The sequence below is a fragment of the Molothrus ater genome, chromosome 5 (assembly GCF_012460135.2).
Source record: "Molothrus ater isolate BHLD 08-10-18 breed brown headed cowbird chromosome 5, BPBGC_Mater_1.1, whole genome shotgun sequence".
NCBI classification, from domain to species: Eukaryota; Metazoa; Chordata; class Aves; order Passeriformes; family Icteridae; genus Molothrus; species Molothrus ater.
Window position 1 is genome coordinate 47,257,871 of NC_050482.2, and position 16,196 is coordinate 47,274,066.

Sequence of the window (16,196 nt, forward strand, 5' to 3'; positions counted from 1 at the left end):
GGTGGTTCCTGATCATGTGCCCTTTGCCTTGAGGACAGTTAAAGATTGCTGTTCTCAGGCTCTGAGGACCAGCAGCTGCCTGTACAAGGACACAAATAACATGGTATCTCATTGCCACAGTGAAGTCTGAACCTTCCCCAAACTGATAGAGGACTGTAGGAGCTAAAGATAAATCCCTTGGACAGGAGCTGCTCACTGTTCTCTGTCCAAACAGTGGTGGTTCTTTATCTCCGTGGATGAGCTATCATTCTCCTGTTGGCCAGAAGCCCAAAGCCCAGCCCAGCAGTCAGAGGTCCTGGGCTGCCCAGCACTGCTGTGAGTCCCATGTGAGCAGAGGATGCACCTCAGGGGTTTGGGTTTGTGTGGAGCTCTGTCACTTTTGGGGGTTTTGGAGCTTACACCTTTGCCATGTGAGTTTTCAGTCTGATATTAGCCTGCCATTAAGAGGGGGATCAGTTTTAAAAGCAGCATGAAATGAGATGGGAGAAGGCTCCTGGCCTACTGTTCCCTGTGGAAGAGCAGGTGCCGTGGCTGGCACTGTAGCTTGAGACAGAGCACAGCCAGAAAAGGAGGGGGTGAAAGGCAGGGGTTTCTTGCAACAAAGAAGGAGACTGGAGCTTGTTCTCATATCTCTGTCCACTCACTGCTCCCAGGCACAGAAAAGCAGCCTGGACGTGGCTGGGTCCCCTCTAGCCGCTGCGTGTGCTCTGGCTCCGTCCCCTCCGGCTCAGCTCTTGGATGTCGCTGGCTTCCCGGCTGTGGGCAGAAGGTGGTTCTGATGGTAGCCTGGGGGTGGATCAAGAGTGGGAGAGGGGAGGAGTCACTGATCGATGCTAATGAATAAAAGGTCCCTCTTCTTCGGTCCAGGGTGCAAGACGCCAGGAGAGCTGCCCCCTGAGACAAGAGCTGCAGACTAGCAGGGAAGCAACAGCTTAGTGAGTATTCAGGGACTGCCTTGCTTTTCCTGGACAGCTGCTTATTATCATTGCCTTGCTGGTGCTTCACCGCTGTAAAGTGCTAGGAGTGATTGCTACAGCGTGTGTAGTGTTGTGATTTTCCACTCCAGCAGCAGACACATCAGGGCTGCTTTTCTGATCCCTCCTTTATTTGTGAGTCTACAGAGATTTCCCTGGCATGTGCAGATTTGTCTTAGCTCCTTTCTGTATTTCTAACCAGTGGATGCTGAAAGAAAGCAGAGGGATTGGGTTCACTGTGCTGCATGGTATGTTACCCCCAGGGCAGCCCACTGCTGCTGAGTAGGGGGAGATGTGTGCTGGGAAAGTATGGAGTGCAGGGAGAGCAGAAAGGAGTTCTTTTGCAAGAGGAAGAATTCCCCGAAGGAGATTTGTTGGAATAGGGCTGTGAAGCTGGCATGTTCATTCATCCCTTGAAAAATGTATTGCTTCTGTGGTAACAAATGAAACATTGGGGTTAAAGTGGTGTTTGTGGCTGTTCTCCTGTGGTTGATGGCAGGGTATGCTCCAGGCATTCTGGGATCAGAGTCCTCTGAAATGGGAGCAGAGTCTCCTAGGGAGCAGAAAGCTCTGCCCTGAGTGAGGACAAATAAAGAGGGTTTGGCTCAAACGTGTGTTGGAGTTTCTCACTGGGCAGCTTCACTTTCTTTCCAAAGTACACCCAGCATCTTCCTCTCTGTGCCCCACTGCTTTCCCACTGGAGTCTGTCCTCCAGCCTCTCCCTTGTGGTTTCCTTTCTTAGCAGCTACTGTACAAGGCATTTGGGAAACCTATAAAATTCTCATTCAACAATAATTTGTCCAAAATTTCTAAGTTCTAAGAAATGAAAAGGATCCCAGAGCAGAGAATTTCCTTAAAGAGACTGGAGTGGCAGGGCACAGAGCAGCAGCAGCAAAGTCTCAGTTCCTGTTTCACCTTGTGTCTATAGCAAACTTATGGCTTTTTCCCAAGTTTTCCTCCTCATTTCAGGCTAAGCTCTGAACAGGCAAGAAGTGGATGTGTATGGGGGGGGCTTGATGGTGTAGGACTGAGCTGCTCTCCACATGGGGTGGGATAACATGCATAAAGAGCAATTCTTTCTCTTTGGGCTGAAGTTGAATTCCCTGGTCAGTTTTTCTTCCTGAGACAGGGGGCTTCAGTTAAGGATCATGAGTTAGACATTGAAAGAGTAAATTGCAAAGCCCCGAGAAATCTTTTTTCAATGGATTTCACTCCTCACTGATTAAGTGTTAGGCTCTGGCTAAGTGCTCCTGTAGTTCTTGCCTGTGTTACCTTCAGTGTGGCTTCATGGATTGGCCTCTGAAGGTGACAGCAGTGACAACAGCACAGCGGTTTGGGAAAAATGGTCTGCAGCCAGGGTGCCTTCACTTTGCATCCTGTCAGTCAGGAATCCTGATACCTGCATATACACAAAGACAAAACAGGCAGTAGTCACAGCTTGGGTGAGACATAAGAATGGTTCCTGTGGCTTAGGTTCATCCCCAGGCAGTGTCTGGGGTCCCAGCCCCATCAGTGCCACTGGGAGGGCTGGCAGGCAGTGGGTGCCCACCCCTCTCCCTACCTTGCCTATAGCAAACTCCTTCCTTCTCACCCAGCAGGGATAGCCATCTCTGTAACTCCTTTTCTCTTCCACTGCTTTCTGCTGTTCCAGGAGTTGGAGAGTGGAACATCCCATGTTTTGTCCATCTCTGCTGCCCATGATATTGGATCTGGTCAAACTCTTTTAGGTGTTAAAGGCAAGGTAATTCTCCCTGAGAGTGCTGGCCTTGAAGATTCATCCCACATGAAAAGCCTTATGTTGGCTTGTGACTTCAGTACCCATGAGGCAAGGACTGCTAGTGCTAGACCAGAGAGGGAAATGTTTGCCTCTGACTCCACCAAGATGTTGTCCTTTGGGCTGCAAGAGGAGTCTGGGGTCAGCCCCACAGTGAGAGCCTTCAAAGATAGAGTTCTGGGTGCTGCTGTCATCTCAATGCAAAAATCATGATAACACCAGCAGAGGGATTCTTTCAGGTTGCTTCTTGTCACTCCTGAAGCAATAAAGTAGGAGATGAAAAGGGGCAGCAGGGTTGTATTCCTCCTCTGATAGCTGGCAGGCTGACATTGCAGCAGAGGGCAGCTGGAGAGAGGGGACTGAGTGGGACAGGAATGTTTGAAGCCTCATGCTCCATGTCTCCATCAGCAAAGCTGACAGAAGAGTTGGGCTGGTTGTATCCAGACAGAGTATGGTGAGGGCAAAGAGAGCAGATCAGAGGAAAAATCAGAAAAACAAACATTTATATTTGGGATCAACACACACCTCTGCCTTCGGGGCCCTGGCAGCCTGTGAAATTCCTTCCACTTGCCTAGGCCAGCTTTTCTGAGTGTGGAGTGCCAGTGACATGTTTGCCTCTGGATCATGTCCTCCAGCCCTGAGCTATGAGAGGAAGGGGGCATGCCCCTTCCTTCCCAAAACCTAATCCAGTCTGTTAATAGAGGATGTTTTGTAACAGCTCCAAGAGGAGTGTGTACCAGCTAGCTGTCACCTTGCCCAGGATCTTTCATGGGCTCCCTCCTCACTCTGTTTTCATAATAAACATTCCACTGCTAATTTTGCAGTCAGCCCAGGATCTCCAGCTACCCTCAGTGAGAAGAGAGCAGAGCCCAGTGAGAAGGACAGAGTGAGAGATTGGTCCCTGCCCTGGCACAATGCGCGCTCTCGTTGTCCTTGCGCTCCTGGCTGTCCTGGTGCTGGCTGCCACTTCCTATGGTAGGTGACCTTCATTACTGGGTAGAATGAAAACGCCAAACCTGCAGATGTTTATGGGTCTGTTCAGATGTTTGTTATTTAACTTTGTGCCTTGTTTGCCCTTAACTTGATCTCTTGCCTGCTTTCCTGCCCTTGTGTCAGATCCTCCTAGCCCTGATCCAGAGCTGTTACCTCCAGCCACTGGAATTCACAGTCCAGGGTGCTTCAACCTCTTCCTCTCTGTTCCAGCCCACCTCACAGACTGCTCCTCTTTTTGCCCCTTTGTCGTCTGAACTATGATAAGAGTGCTAATTCTTAATTATTCCTTGCTAATTGGAAGATTTTCCTTTTTTCTTTTGTAATATCATCCCCTTTTCCTGGTGAGGCACACAGTTCCATATTGGTGGAATTAAGATGCTGCTTCATGCAGCAAGAATCAAGTGCATTTCACTGTGCTAATCCATCCTCTAAGAACACATGCAAGCTTTGAAGGCAAACTGGTATCCTATCACTGTAGTGTCAGGAGCAGAAGGTGAGGAACTATGCTGGACAATCAGGCTGGATGACTGAATGTGAGTCTGGAAGCACCAGGTAGCTCTGTATTAAACTCCTGAGCACTTTAAACTCCTCATATAAATTCGAGGTCCCACCACTGATCCCTTTCTCTTCCTTTTAAACACATGCCTTAAAGCCTGGCTTCTCTGATTTCTGTGTGTGTTGTATTGATTTGTGGTATATGGAATACTGAATCCCATCAATACAGTGTCATAATACATGTTTCATTCTTTCTTTCCACAGAGTCCCATGAGAGCATGGAGTCCCATGAGTATCTCAGTAAGAGACTGCTTTACTATTTTATTGAATTTGAAAAGTGCTACAGACATGTCCAAGATAATTTACTCGTACTCCTACTAGGGATAAAATAGATAGAACAACTGAGCCCAGGGAAATTGAATTTACTGAGTGATGGAGTTTCAGAATGAAAAGGGAGAGAGTTAAAAGAAGACTTCACATGTTTTGGCACACACAAATACCACTATTTTGCACAGAATATAATGAGAATTGGAAAAAAAAATTTGAGAACAGAGCTCAGGTCTCTGTTACATGTACAAAAACCAGGTTAACTGACACTAAAAAAGGGCATTGCTCAAAAAGCTCTGGGATGAGCATGGAAAGAGCCACTCTAGAAGCCACACACAGAATTTGTTCTCCCCCAAGGACAAGAAGAGCCTTACTCTAAGCACCTTGGAAGCAGGCAGGGTGTGTGAATAGGGGGGGATCCTCTGGCTGGAAGAGGGAGAGGAGAGTGTCACAGAAAAAGCATGAAAAGGGTGAAGAGTCTCACTTTGGAACAAGCAATATCCTGGAGAGGTTAGAGAACAGAAACTAAAAAGAAATTAGGACATTAGGGCATCTGGAAGAAGGACTTCACAAAGCAGATAGTCAGCAACACAAAGGCACATGTGGAAGCCAAATGACATCCACAGACTCCTGAACTCTGCAACAGGACTGTGATGTTTCTCAAAAACGTCAGAAGGAACTTTCAGGCCCCCCAATCCAAAACTGCCACACAAACTTCTCAATGACTGTCTAACTTGGAGGCAGAGAGATTTACTCAGGCCCTTCCTGTGCACAATTTCACAGTTCTTGTAGTTCTTCTGAGGGTGCTCAGATGTCCCATGGTCTGTGTAGTGTGGTGCCTAACTCTCTGGGCCAAGCTCCACTCAATCAGAGGGGCTGTGGCAGCAGAATCACTGTAACATTCCTCTGGGTGGTCTGAATAAGAGCAGCATGGGCACTTCTGTACAGGCTGCACTGGCTGCTGACAGAGCCTATACATGAACCAGCCAGGGGACAGGAGGGAATATTAAAAGGTCCTGGATTTAATTGTATACAGGAGGGCAGACAAGGAGGCTGTTCTAAAGGAGGAAGCCAGCTTTTGTTGAAATCTGGCATTGACAAAGTGCCAGTCTGAATAACCCCTTGCTTTTTCAGATCCCTTCCTCAACAGGAGAAGGGCCAGTGACTTCATACAGTCTGACTCCAGACTCAGAGGCATCACTCAGGAGAGGTATGTCATGGCCTCAGGAGGCTGTGCTTGGGAGTGGGAAGAGATTCCTCCTAGCCAAGACAGGCTGTTAGCAGGGGTGGCAGCCATGGTGACTGGTGAGAAGCCTCAGTCCCTCTTTTAATGTGAGGTACTGTTTAAGTCCCCAAGCCCAGGAAAAGCAAGAATTCAGATAACAGAGAGCAGGTCCTTTGATTTGGAGACATGTCACAGTGTGCTGAGAAGACTGATGAATTTTTTTGAAGGAAGCACCAACAGAAGGAGAGAGAATGAATGTGTGATGGTCCAAAAGAAAGCTCAGATTGAGATCTTTTTCTAGTCCTCAGATCTCATGCAGAACTTGCATGACCTTTTCTAAATCAAAGGGCCATCTGAGGGCCTCCTTGCCTCATTTATAAAAGACAGGTATAACCAATTACATGCCTTATTCAAGGCTTGTGAAAATAAAGATTGAAGCACAGAAATCATCTCTTAGCAATGCATAAGGCAAACCTTCTCCTCAGTACTAGGTGATCCCTTTGCAGAATATTTCAGGTCTTTTTTCTATGTATATGTTTGGGAAAGAGCTGAAGAGATCAGGCTGGGGAAGGCTGCAAAGGGAGGACCTTTCCTCAACTTGAGGCAGGAGCCATTCCCCTCTCCCCACCATCTCACTTTGCCCCTAAATAAAAGGTTGCCTGAGGAGGCAGAACATTCCTGCTATAGTCCCTGGGTGTGGTGAACACAGAAGCTGGTGTGCTAAGAGCTCTGTGGCTGGATGATGGACTCTGATGGTGGATCCTTGTGGAATTTTTTGTCACTCGGGGTCACCAGTTGTGGTGGTGTTCACAGGGGTCCCAGGATGAGGGAAGAGATGAGAATCTTGACTCCACGTTTCAGAAGGCTGATTTATTATTTTTTGGTATATATTATATTAAAACTATACTAAAAGAATAGAAGAAAGGATTTCATCAGAAGGCTAGCAAGGAATAGAAAAGAAACGGAATGATAATAAATCTTGTGACTGACCAGAGAGTCTGAGACAGCTGGACTGTGATTGGACATTAATTAAAAGCAACCGCATGAGACCAATCAAAGATGCACCTGTTGCATTCCACAGCAGCAGATAATCATTGCTTACATTTCATTTCTGAGGCCTCTCAGCTTCTCAGGAGAAAAGATCCTAACAAAAGGATTATTCATAAAATGTGTCTGTGACAGATCCTTAATCCAAGTGGGGAGTTTCAGGACAGGAAAGCGCTGTAAGGAGATATTTAAGATGACAGCACTTACCCCTCTTCTCTCCTACCTTTCCAGGATGAGGGAGCGTAGTAAGGCACACTACGAGCACCAGAGGGAGCTCTGCGAGGACTACTACCCGTGTGAAATGTACGCTTTCCGCCACGGCTACCCTGCTGCCTACAAGCACTACTTTGGGGGCAGGAGGAGGACTAAGTAAAGGATGACCTGTCCCCACCCTGGGGCCTGGAGTCCAGGGTACCCTCCCCAAAATTGCAATGGCTCTGAAACATACTCAGTTGCTTGTATCCCTGTATGTTATCCTGCCTGCTGCTTCTCTCCCATGTAGCCATGGATTCCTACACTGTGTTAATTAGCGCTGAGCTGATGTAGCAGAGATCACAGAGAGTTCAGGATGTGGGTGTTTACTACAAAATAAACCGCTGGTTTGATACTATCTTCTCATGACTCACAGTATTTTGGAAGGGGGGGGTATGCAATTTTCCATGAAGGAGCTGAATTTGTGTATCATACATACTGTTGCAGATTATGGGGAAAAACATCATTACCTTGCAAGCATATGGCTTTGGAATAACCTATAATGTTCTGGTTCCCAGTTCTACAAATAACTTCTTTCAGAGGTCACTAGACAGTTTCAGCTCCCAGTCTTAGTCTAAAAACAGTAGGGTGTTCAGTATGCAGATGCACTTTTTGAAAATCAAATCTTTCTTGAGTTGGGGAAACAAAATCCAGAAGGCACCTATTTAATCTTAAAACTAAGTGAGGGTGAGAGTTGGTGACAGAAAAATCCTGTAAATTGCCTCTTGTTTATCCAGCTACCATCAGGTCTTGATGTTAGGTGCTCTTTCAGAAAGGAGTGTGTTGTCCAGACTTAACTTGTATTTCCTTTAGCAATCCCCTTTCAAAACCTTTCCATTTGAAACTACTCTGGTAGCACTTGAAAGCTGCAGCAATCAAAGCTGGAGAAGGTCTCCTGGTGATCGGAGAAAGAAGAAAAAAATAAAGAAATAATAAATAATAAGAAAATAATAAATAATAATAAATAGAAAGAAAAAAGAATCCATTGTTTGGGGTCAGGCCCAACTTTGTTCACATAGAACAATTTCATTTGACTGTTCACAAATGATTTGAAATCAAGATGTGGCTTGACCCTGTGCACAAGTTACTGAGCCCCTCCTGCACCTCTGAGAAGTGAGCATGGCTGCATTCTGCTCACCATCACCAGGGCCTGTCCCCAGGCCAAAAGGCACCAGTGCTGGCATGTCCAAGAATTCCATGCTGCTCTGGGCTTGACAGCAGCCACAACAGCTGGGACACGCCTTGGTGAGATTTGTGTAGGAAACATAACCTCCATCTGAGCTCAACACAGATGGTTTCAGCATTCACATCTCCAGGCTTACACAGGCACCTGCAAATTATAGAAGCTGGAAAGATTCATGGCATGCAATCAAAGTCTGTGGTGTATAAAGTATCCCATTGTTGACTAATCTGTGAAATTAAGTCTGGAGCCAAATCTACCTGGCTCATTAGAAACATGCATCTCCTTCCAAAACATGCTTCAAGGTTTGCCAGCTTTGAAACTGAATTTGGGAAAGAAATGTGATTTATTTATTGAAAACACTTCTGATAGGAAACTCCACCCCAACAGTTGCTAGAGTTTTGTCCAGAGGAAAAAGTGAGAGAGAAATAATTTTAAGGAAAAAAAAAAACCTGTACAGATTAGGTATATTCACACACACTTGCTCTCTATGTGCTCAAGTAGGTGAATCTTGTCATCACCAACTGGAGCAATCTCACATATGCTAAAATCAACAAGTGTGCAGTGTCTGGGTTTGACTTGACACTGCAGTGACACCACCACAACAGAAGGCACAAGGTCTAGTGCTGTCTGGGTCTGTGTCCAGAAATATCCAGTGATTCCAATCTCCAGTTAACCAGTATAAATAATGAATAACACCAGAGATTTCTGTGGGATTTCATTAGCATAGGCAACAACCAAACAGATTTAAGAGACTACATGCTGGTTAGAAAGCTTGGGAAAAGATGGGAGGATAAATAAAGCTGTTTGGATTACTAGAATTTTACATTTATATATTTATATTATTTCAAGTATTCATCTGGAAGCATAACTTTCCTAGAATACCTATTATTTTTAGATGTTTATTTACTTTTTAACTGTTGCTCTTTTGCTGGAATAATATATATACAAGACCTTTTGCTGGACATCATTAGTATATATATTCAGCTTTCCTGGACTGTAGAAAAGTTAACAGGGACAAAAGTTAGGGTTTATTTTAATCCTGAAAATTCTCTAAGCTAAAAGACAGTGTTTCTAAGAATTGGAAAAATCCCTAATGGCTCTGATTTTCCTTGGGAGCCTCCTAAACTTTACTTCTATAACCCTGCACATGGATCTGAAGAGAACTGGATATGAAGTGGAGGAAGATTATATCTCTGCTACCAGAAAGAATGAGCACACTTGATTTAAAAAAAAACCACAAACCAACAACCCAAACTTGGTCACCTGGTCTGTTCAGCCATGAGGAGACCTCATTGCAGTGTTCAACATCCTCCTAAGGGGCAGCGGAGGGGCAGCACGGATCTCTGCTCTCTGGTGAGCAGTGATAGAACCCAAGGGAACAGCTGGAACTGTGTCAGGGGAGGTTTAGTTTGGATATCAAGAAAAGGTTCTTCACCCAGAGGGTGTTTGGGCTCTGGAACAGGCTCTCCAGGGAAGTGGTCACAGCACCAGCCTGACAGAGCTCAAGAAGAGTTTGAACAATGCCCTCAGGCATAGGGTGTGACTCTTGGGTGTCCTGTGCAGGGCCAGGAGCTGGACTTGATGATCCTTGTGAGTCTCTTCCAACTCAGCTTATTCTGTGATTCTGTGGTTCTCATGCTGTTTGGGGGATATGGCTTTGGTAACTTCGGTGGTGAGTTTGGGGAGTGTGGGGTTATTGACACATAGCCCATGCAAGGCTCTTGTTGCACCAAGTAACTTTAGCACTCAGGTTCTGAAGAATAAAACAGTTTTGGAGTCTAAATGTCTATTTGACTATTAGACAAGAGAAGCCAGGATAAAGCTTCTAAATTATGAAGATTTCCAGGAGAAAAATAGAAAGACCTTCCCTCAAACTAACTTCTGAATTTCCTAAAAGTAAAAAAATCTCATCTCTCTGAAGTGATTTGGTGAAATCCTGAAACTGTCTGAAAAACTACTGTGTTAGCCCTATGCAAACTGATTTACAGGTTTCTTTACCCTCAGGGTAATGAGTCAAGGTAGGGTGGAGGAAAAAGTCACGATTGTGTTCAGACTCATTTGAGAAACCACATGAGAGAGCCCCATCACGTGAAAAGAATTGCTTTACTTCAGTGTATGCTGGTCTCTCCCTTGGCTTTCCAGCATGACAGAATGACTTTCAAGTTTGTAAGAAAAATGATTTTTTAAAATCCAGTTGTTTTTCTTCAACAGCCCCATTCAAAACCTCAGATAAAATCTTCTGGAAATGCCCCGAGTCATGAGATGGATGCCAAAATGACTGCCAGGACCCAGTATCTCCCAGCCCAAAGGACAGGCTTTGTTTTGGAGCACACACAGGAACAAAAGCCAGATCCCTGATCTCTCCAAGAAATCACAGCATATAAACTGCTGCCCAAAAGCAAGCCCCGGAGAACTTCAATAACCTCCAGGAAAGCTCTGAGGTTAGGGAGACTAGCACAGCCAAAGAAGACATGAGGAGTCTGCTGGCATTGCTGATCCTGACTGTGGCCCTGGCAGCACTCTGCTGTTGTGAGAAAGGTAAGGGGACATCTTCCCAGGAAGGCTCTCAGAGCTGCTGAGCCCTGCAGCTTGCTGTCAGCCTCCCTCCAGTCTGGGAGAGACACAGAGCTCTGGGGGGGAGGAGATCACCACCAGTCATTGCACAGCTTCAGGTCTCTGCTGGAGAGTCACGGATGGCAGAGGGCTTGGGAACAGAGACCCCCATCTTTTGCTGGGCTTTTTCTTCCACTGGTCAACACCCACTCACTCCCACCTCAGCTGCATATTGAATTGCAGCAGAGAATTTGAACATTTTAAGATTTCAACGGGTTTATCATTTAGTCTCTGTCTAAATGATGGGTGTTAATAAAACCATTTTAGGAGAAACAGAGCTTCTGTGTAAGGGGGGGGGGAGCTGGATCAGGAGTGGTGGGATTCAGTTACAGACGAGGATGACTCACAAGCATAGAAGGATTCACGAGCAGACTCCTTTCTGTCTGTCTGCCTGTCTTCCAGATCCCAAAGAACCCTCAGGATCTCTCAGTGCTGACAGTGAGTATATCATTCTGCCTGATGCTCAGCTCCATTCTCCTGCATCTGCCTTCTTTCTTCCCTTTGACAGGTTCAAGGGCAGGACAAGAACCATGCTGAGTCCCTCTCTAACTCCTCCCTTTTTGCTCCCCAACTCAGCAGTCCCTGAGGGGCAGGAGCATGGGCAGCAAAAGGAGCCCCTCCCGTGTGGGCAGGTGACAGGAGGGCAGCCAGTGTCCCTGCAGCAGCAAGGCCAGCACTGCTCGTGGTGTGGAGGTGGTTGGCAGAGCCTCCCTGCTCTGACCTGCCTTCAGAGACCTGCCCAGAGTGACTGCTCATCCCCAGGCTGCTCTGAGAGCAGAAGCTGCCCACATCAATGGGCTCTGACATCCCTGCCAAATCCTGCAACAAGGAAACCCTGAAAGAGGGGGGCTTTCTTGGCTGCTCCTGAGTCCCTCCTGTCAGGTCACCTGGGATGCTGGGAATTGCATGCCTTGGGTTGTTCACAACTTTTGCAGCAAGCTGATCCTGGCAGAAATCTGTATGGAAAATCCTTTTGTTCTCTCATGTCTCTCCTTTCTCACACTTTAAAGGATAACATTGCTGCTGAGAAGCATGAAAGCTGGTATTTTTCCAGTGAGCCAATACAAACACAGATTGGGAAAGAGAAAAAAAGATGTAAAGACTATTCAGGGAAAGGTGGTAGTTTCTGACAATTCATTAACTGGCAGTTTCTGTGTAGTCAGTATTTTGATCCAGACTAAACCTCAGTTTGCTAGAGATGGGATGCCTCTCACCTCCAAAGAGAAACACAGCCAAACACTCCATGATGATGAGGGAAGGGACAAACCCCACCATCTCCCCACAGGCAGAGGTCTTAGAATCTTTTTTCCCCCAGAGACAGCAACAATTTGGCAGTTTCCATGCTGAAATGTGTATTGGTGTGCTGCTGCCTGTGTTGCTGCTGTGGCAGCACCTGTGCCCACCTCTGCTGTTGTGGGACCATCCCATGGAGCGAGGCTGGGCTGTGCTGAGTCCTGGCTGGGGCTGGGAAGTGGCTGTGCCTGGTGTTTGTGAGATCCTTCCATGGTGTTGGCACAATGACAAATCAAGGCAGCAAAGAAAAAATTTGCAGACATGGCGTGCTAGTGGAGAGCAGGGACAAATGCTCTCATGGCTGAAACACCTCTCATGTTCTCCAAGTCCTGAATGCTGGGATCTTTGCACATCTTGGGTGAATTTCTCGCTGGGTGATGTTTACTGTCACTATTTTATACTCTTCACCTTTCATGGAACTCTGAACATGTGAGCACTGGTATTTCTGTGCGCTGCCTGCTGCTCATCAAAGGTGCTTTAAGGTCTTCTTGTTGGTATCCCACATCATTCTCAGTCCGAGTCCAGACACAGAAAGGAAGCCAAGACTCTAAAATTAACTAGGCCAGGGAGAGAGGGTGCCATTCTCCTAATTTTCTTCTTATTCATATTTTATGCCTTCTGCACATTTGCTGCAGACTCGGATTATGCTGTGTGATAAGGAAGTGGAGTTTATGACAGAAAAAGCCCTTGCTTCATGGAGATGTGAAGGCTGCAGTGAGGAGGGAGCTTTGAGAGGACAGTGGGATGGTTTGTGGCAGTCATTCGTTGTGTACAAAGTAGATTCTGCTTTTCAGAGGTTGGACTGGTCTGTGTTTCAGTGCTGCATCTCTAACCTGCTGTGCTCTCTCTTGGCAGGCATCAAGATTAAAAAAGAAGTTGCCAATGCCTTTGTGAAGAGGAAGAAGAGAGCCAGCCCTTATGAATGGTAACAGCTCAGGAGCTGGGCTGAGAGCTGGACTCTGGACCTGCTCTGAAGAGGGGGTGGGAAGGCCATAGGGTGTGACAAGGCATTATTTTGTTGTACATCTATATTATTACCTTCATGTGTTGAAGGAAAAAGACTATAGGAGACATTCAGTAATGGAAAAATTGTTCTTTTTTCATTAAAACCCATTTGAAGGTTCATAGCTGGACTCTAGTATTCCTCCCAGGGAGAATGACAGCACTACTGTGCTAGCCATGGAGACAGTGGGATACAAGTTAGAAGCTGCTCCAACCTACAGGGTCATCAGAACCAATTTTTAGGATAATGAGAATCACAGAGCCTTGGTCCTTGCCTCTGGTTTCCCACAAAGGAACAGCTTTTCCCACAACAGCTTTGTTGCAGGAATAAGGCTAGATCAGATTGGCTGTTCTTTCTGAAGCTGTAGAACATATATTTACTTGTGCCAAAAAGTAGGCACAAAGATTTGGAGAATCCCAGCTATCTGAGAAATTTCAGGTAATGCAAGGAAGTTCTTCATACATTTCTGGAAGAGGTTGTTAAGCTACTCTTTCAATACAGAAATAAAGTAAAAATTCATGAGGTACTGGTGGGATTTCTGTGGTGGTGTATACAGTCCTCAGGAAAGATTAACCAAACATAGAAGAGGAATTGAGAATGACATCAAAGTGTACAGCTGAGACTGTACACTATGGATGTACAGTAAAAAAAATTTGGACTTTCTTAACCTGGCAAAAAAGAAAAGAAAAAAACTACATGGAGATAATGCTCCTGTCTAAAACAGAAATGAGGATTGTTAGAGAGAAGTGTTTAAGCTAAAAGAAAATAATGGCTAGTGGGCAAAAATGGTAAGCAGGAAATAATAAAATAAATATATAATTAAATAAATAACAAAAGAAAAAAAACTCCTGTGTAGGTGGGGAATGAGATTGAAGACAAAAAAAAAAGCCAAATCCTTACAGCTTCTGTGGTATCCTTTGCTGATAAAACCTCAAGAGCAATTGATTTAAGTTGGGTTCAATCCCACATTTTCCAGCATCGATCAAGCAGCCTAACCCTGTGTAAGCAGATGTTTAACTCAGCATGACCAGTCCTCTGCTGGGTCTGCCTGGAGGACTGCAAGGAGCATTGCTCCAGAGGATCACTTCTTTCCTGTCAGTGTCAGGTGTATGAACAGTCCCCAGTGCCTGGGCTGAACCTGCAGAGTGGTGTCTGTGTCTCCTGCAGGTACTTGGAGTACTACAAAAGCCCGATGGAGCAGATGCACGAGCGCTGTGAGAACTACCCCCCCTGTGACTATCTCTCTGACCAAGTGGGGTTTGCCCTGGCCTACAACCGCTTCTTTGGCAGGTACTGACCATGGGAAGGTCCCTCTGCTCATTTGCCTTGGAACACTCCAAACCCCGCAGGAGAAAGAAGCTGTGCTTGGGAAGGAGGGAAGGAAAGCATCTGGACTGGCATCTTCTTCTGTTGTGTCCCAACCAGCTGGAATACCAAGGCAGGGATTATCCCACTTGTTGAGCTTCCATTAGCTTTCTTCCTTTCATCAATAAAGTCTCTCTTCAGACATCTTTTGTGGTATTTTGAGCTTCACCAGAGGACTCGGTCTTATTTCCTTCCACCTGAATCCCCAGCACACAGCATGTGGAAAATAGGGATCAATTTCAAGAAAACCACTGCATGCCTTAGAAACATCACTAGATCTCTTCTCCACTTCTGCAAAATACAGCAGGATTATGGAAGAAGAATGTCACAGTGTGTGTAAATGTGATGGATCTGATCCTGGGATGCTCGCTGTGAAGAAGGAAGAACACCTGCCTCCTGTTCCAATTAGTGGGAAAGTTCAGTATTTTCATGTAGTATAATCACATTAAATATGCATCACAGTAGGATCATTTGTAAAGATAGAAGTGTGCAAATACTCTTGCATAGATAGCAATCAGCTTCTGGTACACTCTTCTGATTACTCTGTCATAAAATTTGCTGTATAGCAACAATAAATAAATCCCAAAAGGTGTGTTTAAGGAGTCCTTTTAGATGATCCCAGCATTTGTGTACTGCTTTTCATGACTGTAAAAAAAGACCTCGAATTCTCTTGGTTTTTCTGTTTTTTTTTGTTTTGGTTTTGTTTCTTTTTTCCCAACCAGCTCCTAGTGAAACTAAAAATACCCAGCAGAACAAAAAAAAAAACCCCAAAAAACAAACACTCTTCTCCTCTGTTGCTCTTGCATTTATGCTTGAAGTACCTAGACAGCTAAAAAAAATTAAAAAAAAAGAAAAAAGAAAAGAAGGCTATAAACATTATGAAATTTAAAAAAAAGAAAACTTGTTCAAGGATGGATTGAAATTGGGGCAGTATTTTGTTTATTCAAGACAATTGGTAGCTAAATATATATATATATAATGTACATGTATTTTTATCCACATATTGTCTTCCATCTGTACTACTTCATTCTGTCCTCTGGCATTAATATTATACCTTAGCAACTTTCTGCATAACCTTCCTAATATACTCTGTCAGCTTTCCTCCCCTGAGGGGTGGACAGCAGATCACACCTCCAAGGACAGGGACTGCAGATGCTCAGGAAACTGGCAGAGACCAAATCTCTGGTTACATGCAAGCTGGTGCAACCATCCTCAGCTGCTCACTGCAACAAATACTGCTATGTAAAGCAGGTTGGTGTGCTGCTTCTTTCTGTTCCCCTGTACAACCTCTACCTGAGGTAAAAGAGATGCCTGGAAGACACAGCCTGTTTTTGTGAACCCGAGGAGCAGGAACCCAGTGCATGAGGCTTCCTTCTCCCCTCCCATGCCCCAGAGTGAATTAGAAATGATGACACTGAAATTTAGGTCATAGGTTCAGCACTCTGTGACACTGAGGGAGAGGAGGGCCAGGCTTTGCCTGACTCACCGTGTACCCAGATCAGCATTTCTCTGGGAAGCCTTGTCCTGCAGTAAGGACACAGGAGAAGTCTGCAGAGGTGGCTGCCAGTGTGAGCCTTGCTTGGCAAGCTGCTGTGGCTTGCACTGCTGACACTGATCTTGGCCAGGGAGAAGACAATAAATGTCTTCTCCAC

General features: G+C 45.5%; 2 protein-coding genes across 2 annotated transcripts; both read left to right on the forward strand.

Annotated features, from left to right (window-relative positions):
* Positions 1-849: 849 nt before the first annotated feature.
* Positions 850-7,445, forward strand: MGP (matrix Gla protein). Its single transcript, XM_036400991.1, has 5 exons — positions 850-935; positions 3,573-3,723; positions 4,501-4,536; positions 5,698-5,773; positions 7,067-7,445. Exons 2-5 carry the CDS (start codon positions 3,663-3,665, stop codon positions 7,206-7,208), a joined length of 315 nt encoding a protein of 104 aa, XP_036256884.1. The 5' UTR covers positions 850-935; positions 3,573-3,662; the 3' UTR covers positions 7,209-7,445.
* Positions 7,446-10,719: 3,274 nt separating this feature from the next.
* LOC118698148 (osteocalcin-like) lies at positions 10,720-14,573 on the forward strand. The gene is made up of 4 exons (XM_036401246.2): positions 10,720-10,808; positions 11,286-11,321; positions 13,032-13,101; positions 14,347-14,573. The coding sequence occupies exons 1-4, from the start codon at positions 10,742-10,744 to the stop codon at positions 14,474-14,476; spliced, it is 303 nt and encodes a 100-aa protein (XP_036257139.1). The 5' UTR covers positions 10,720-10,741; the 3' UTR covers positions 14,477-14,573.
* The last annotated feature ends 1,623 nt before the right edge of the window (positions 14,574-16,196 follow it).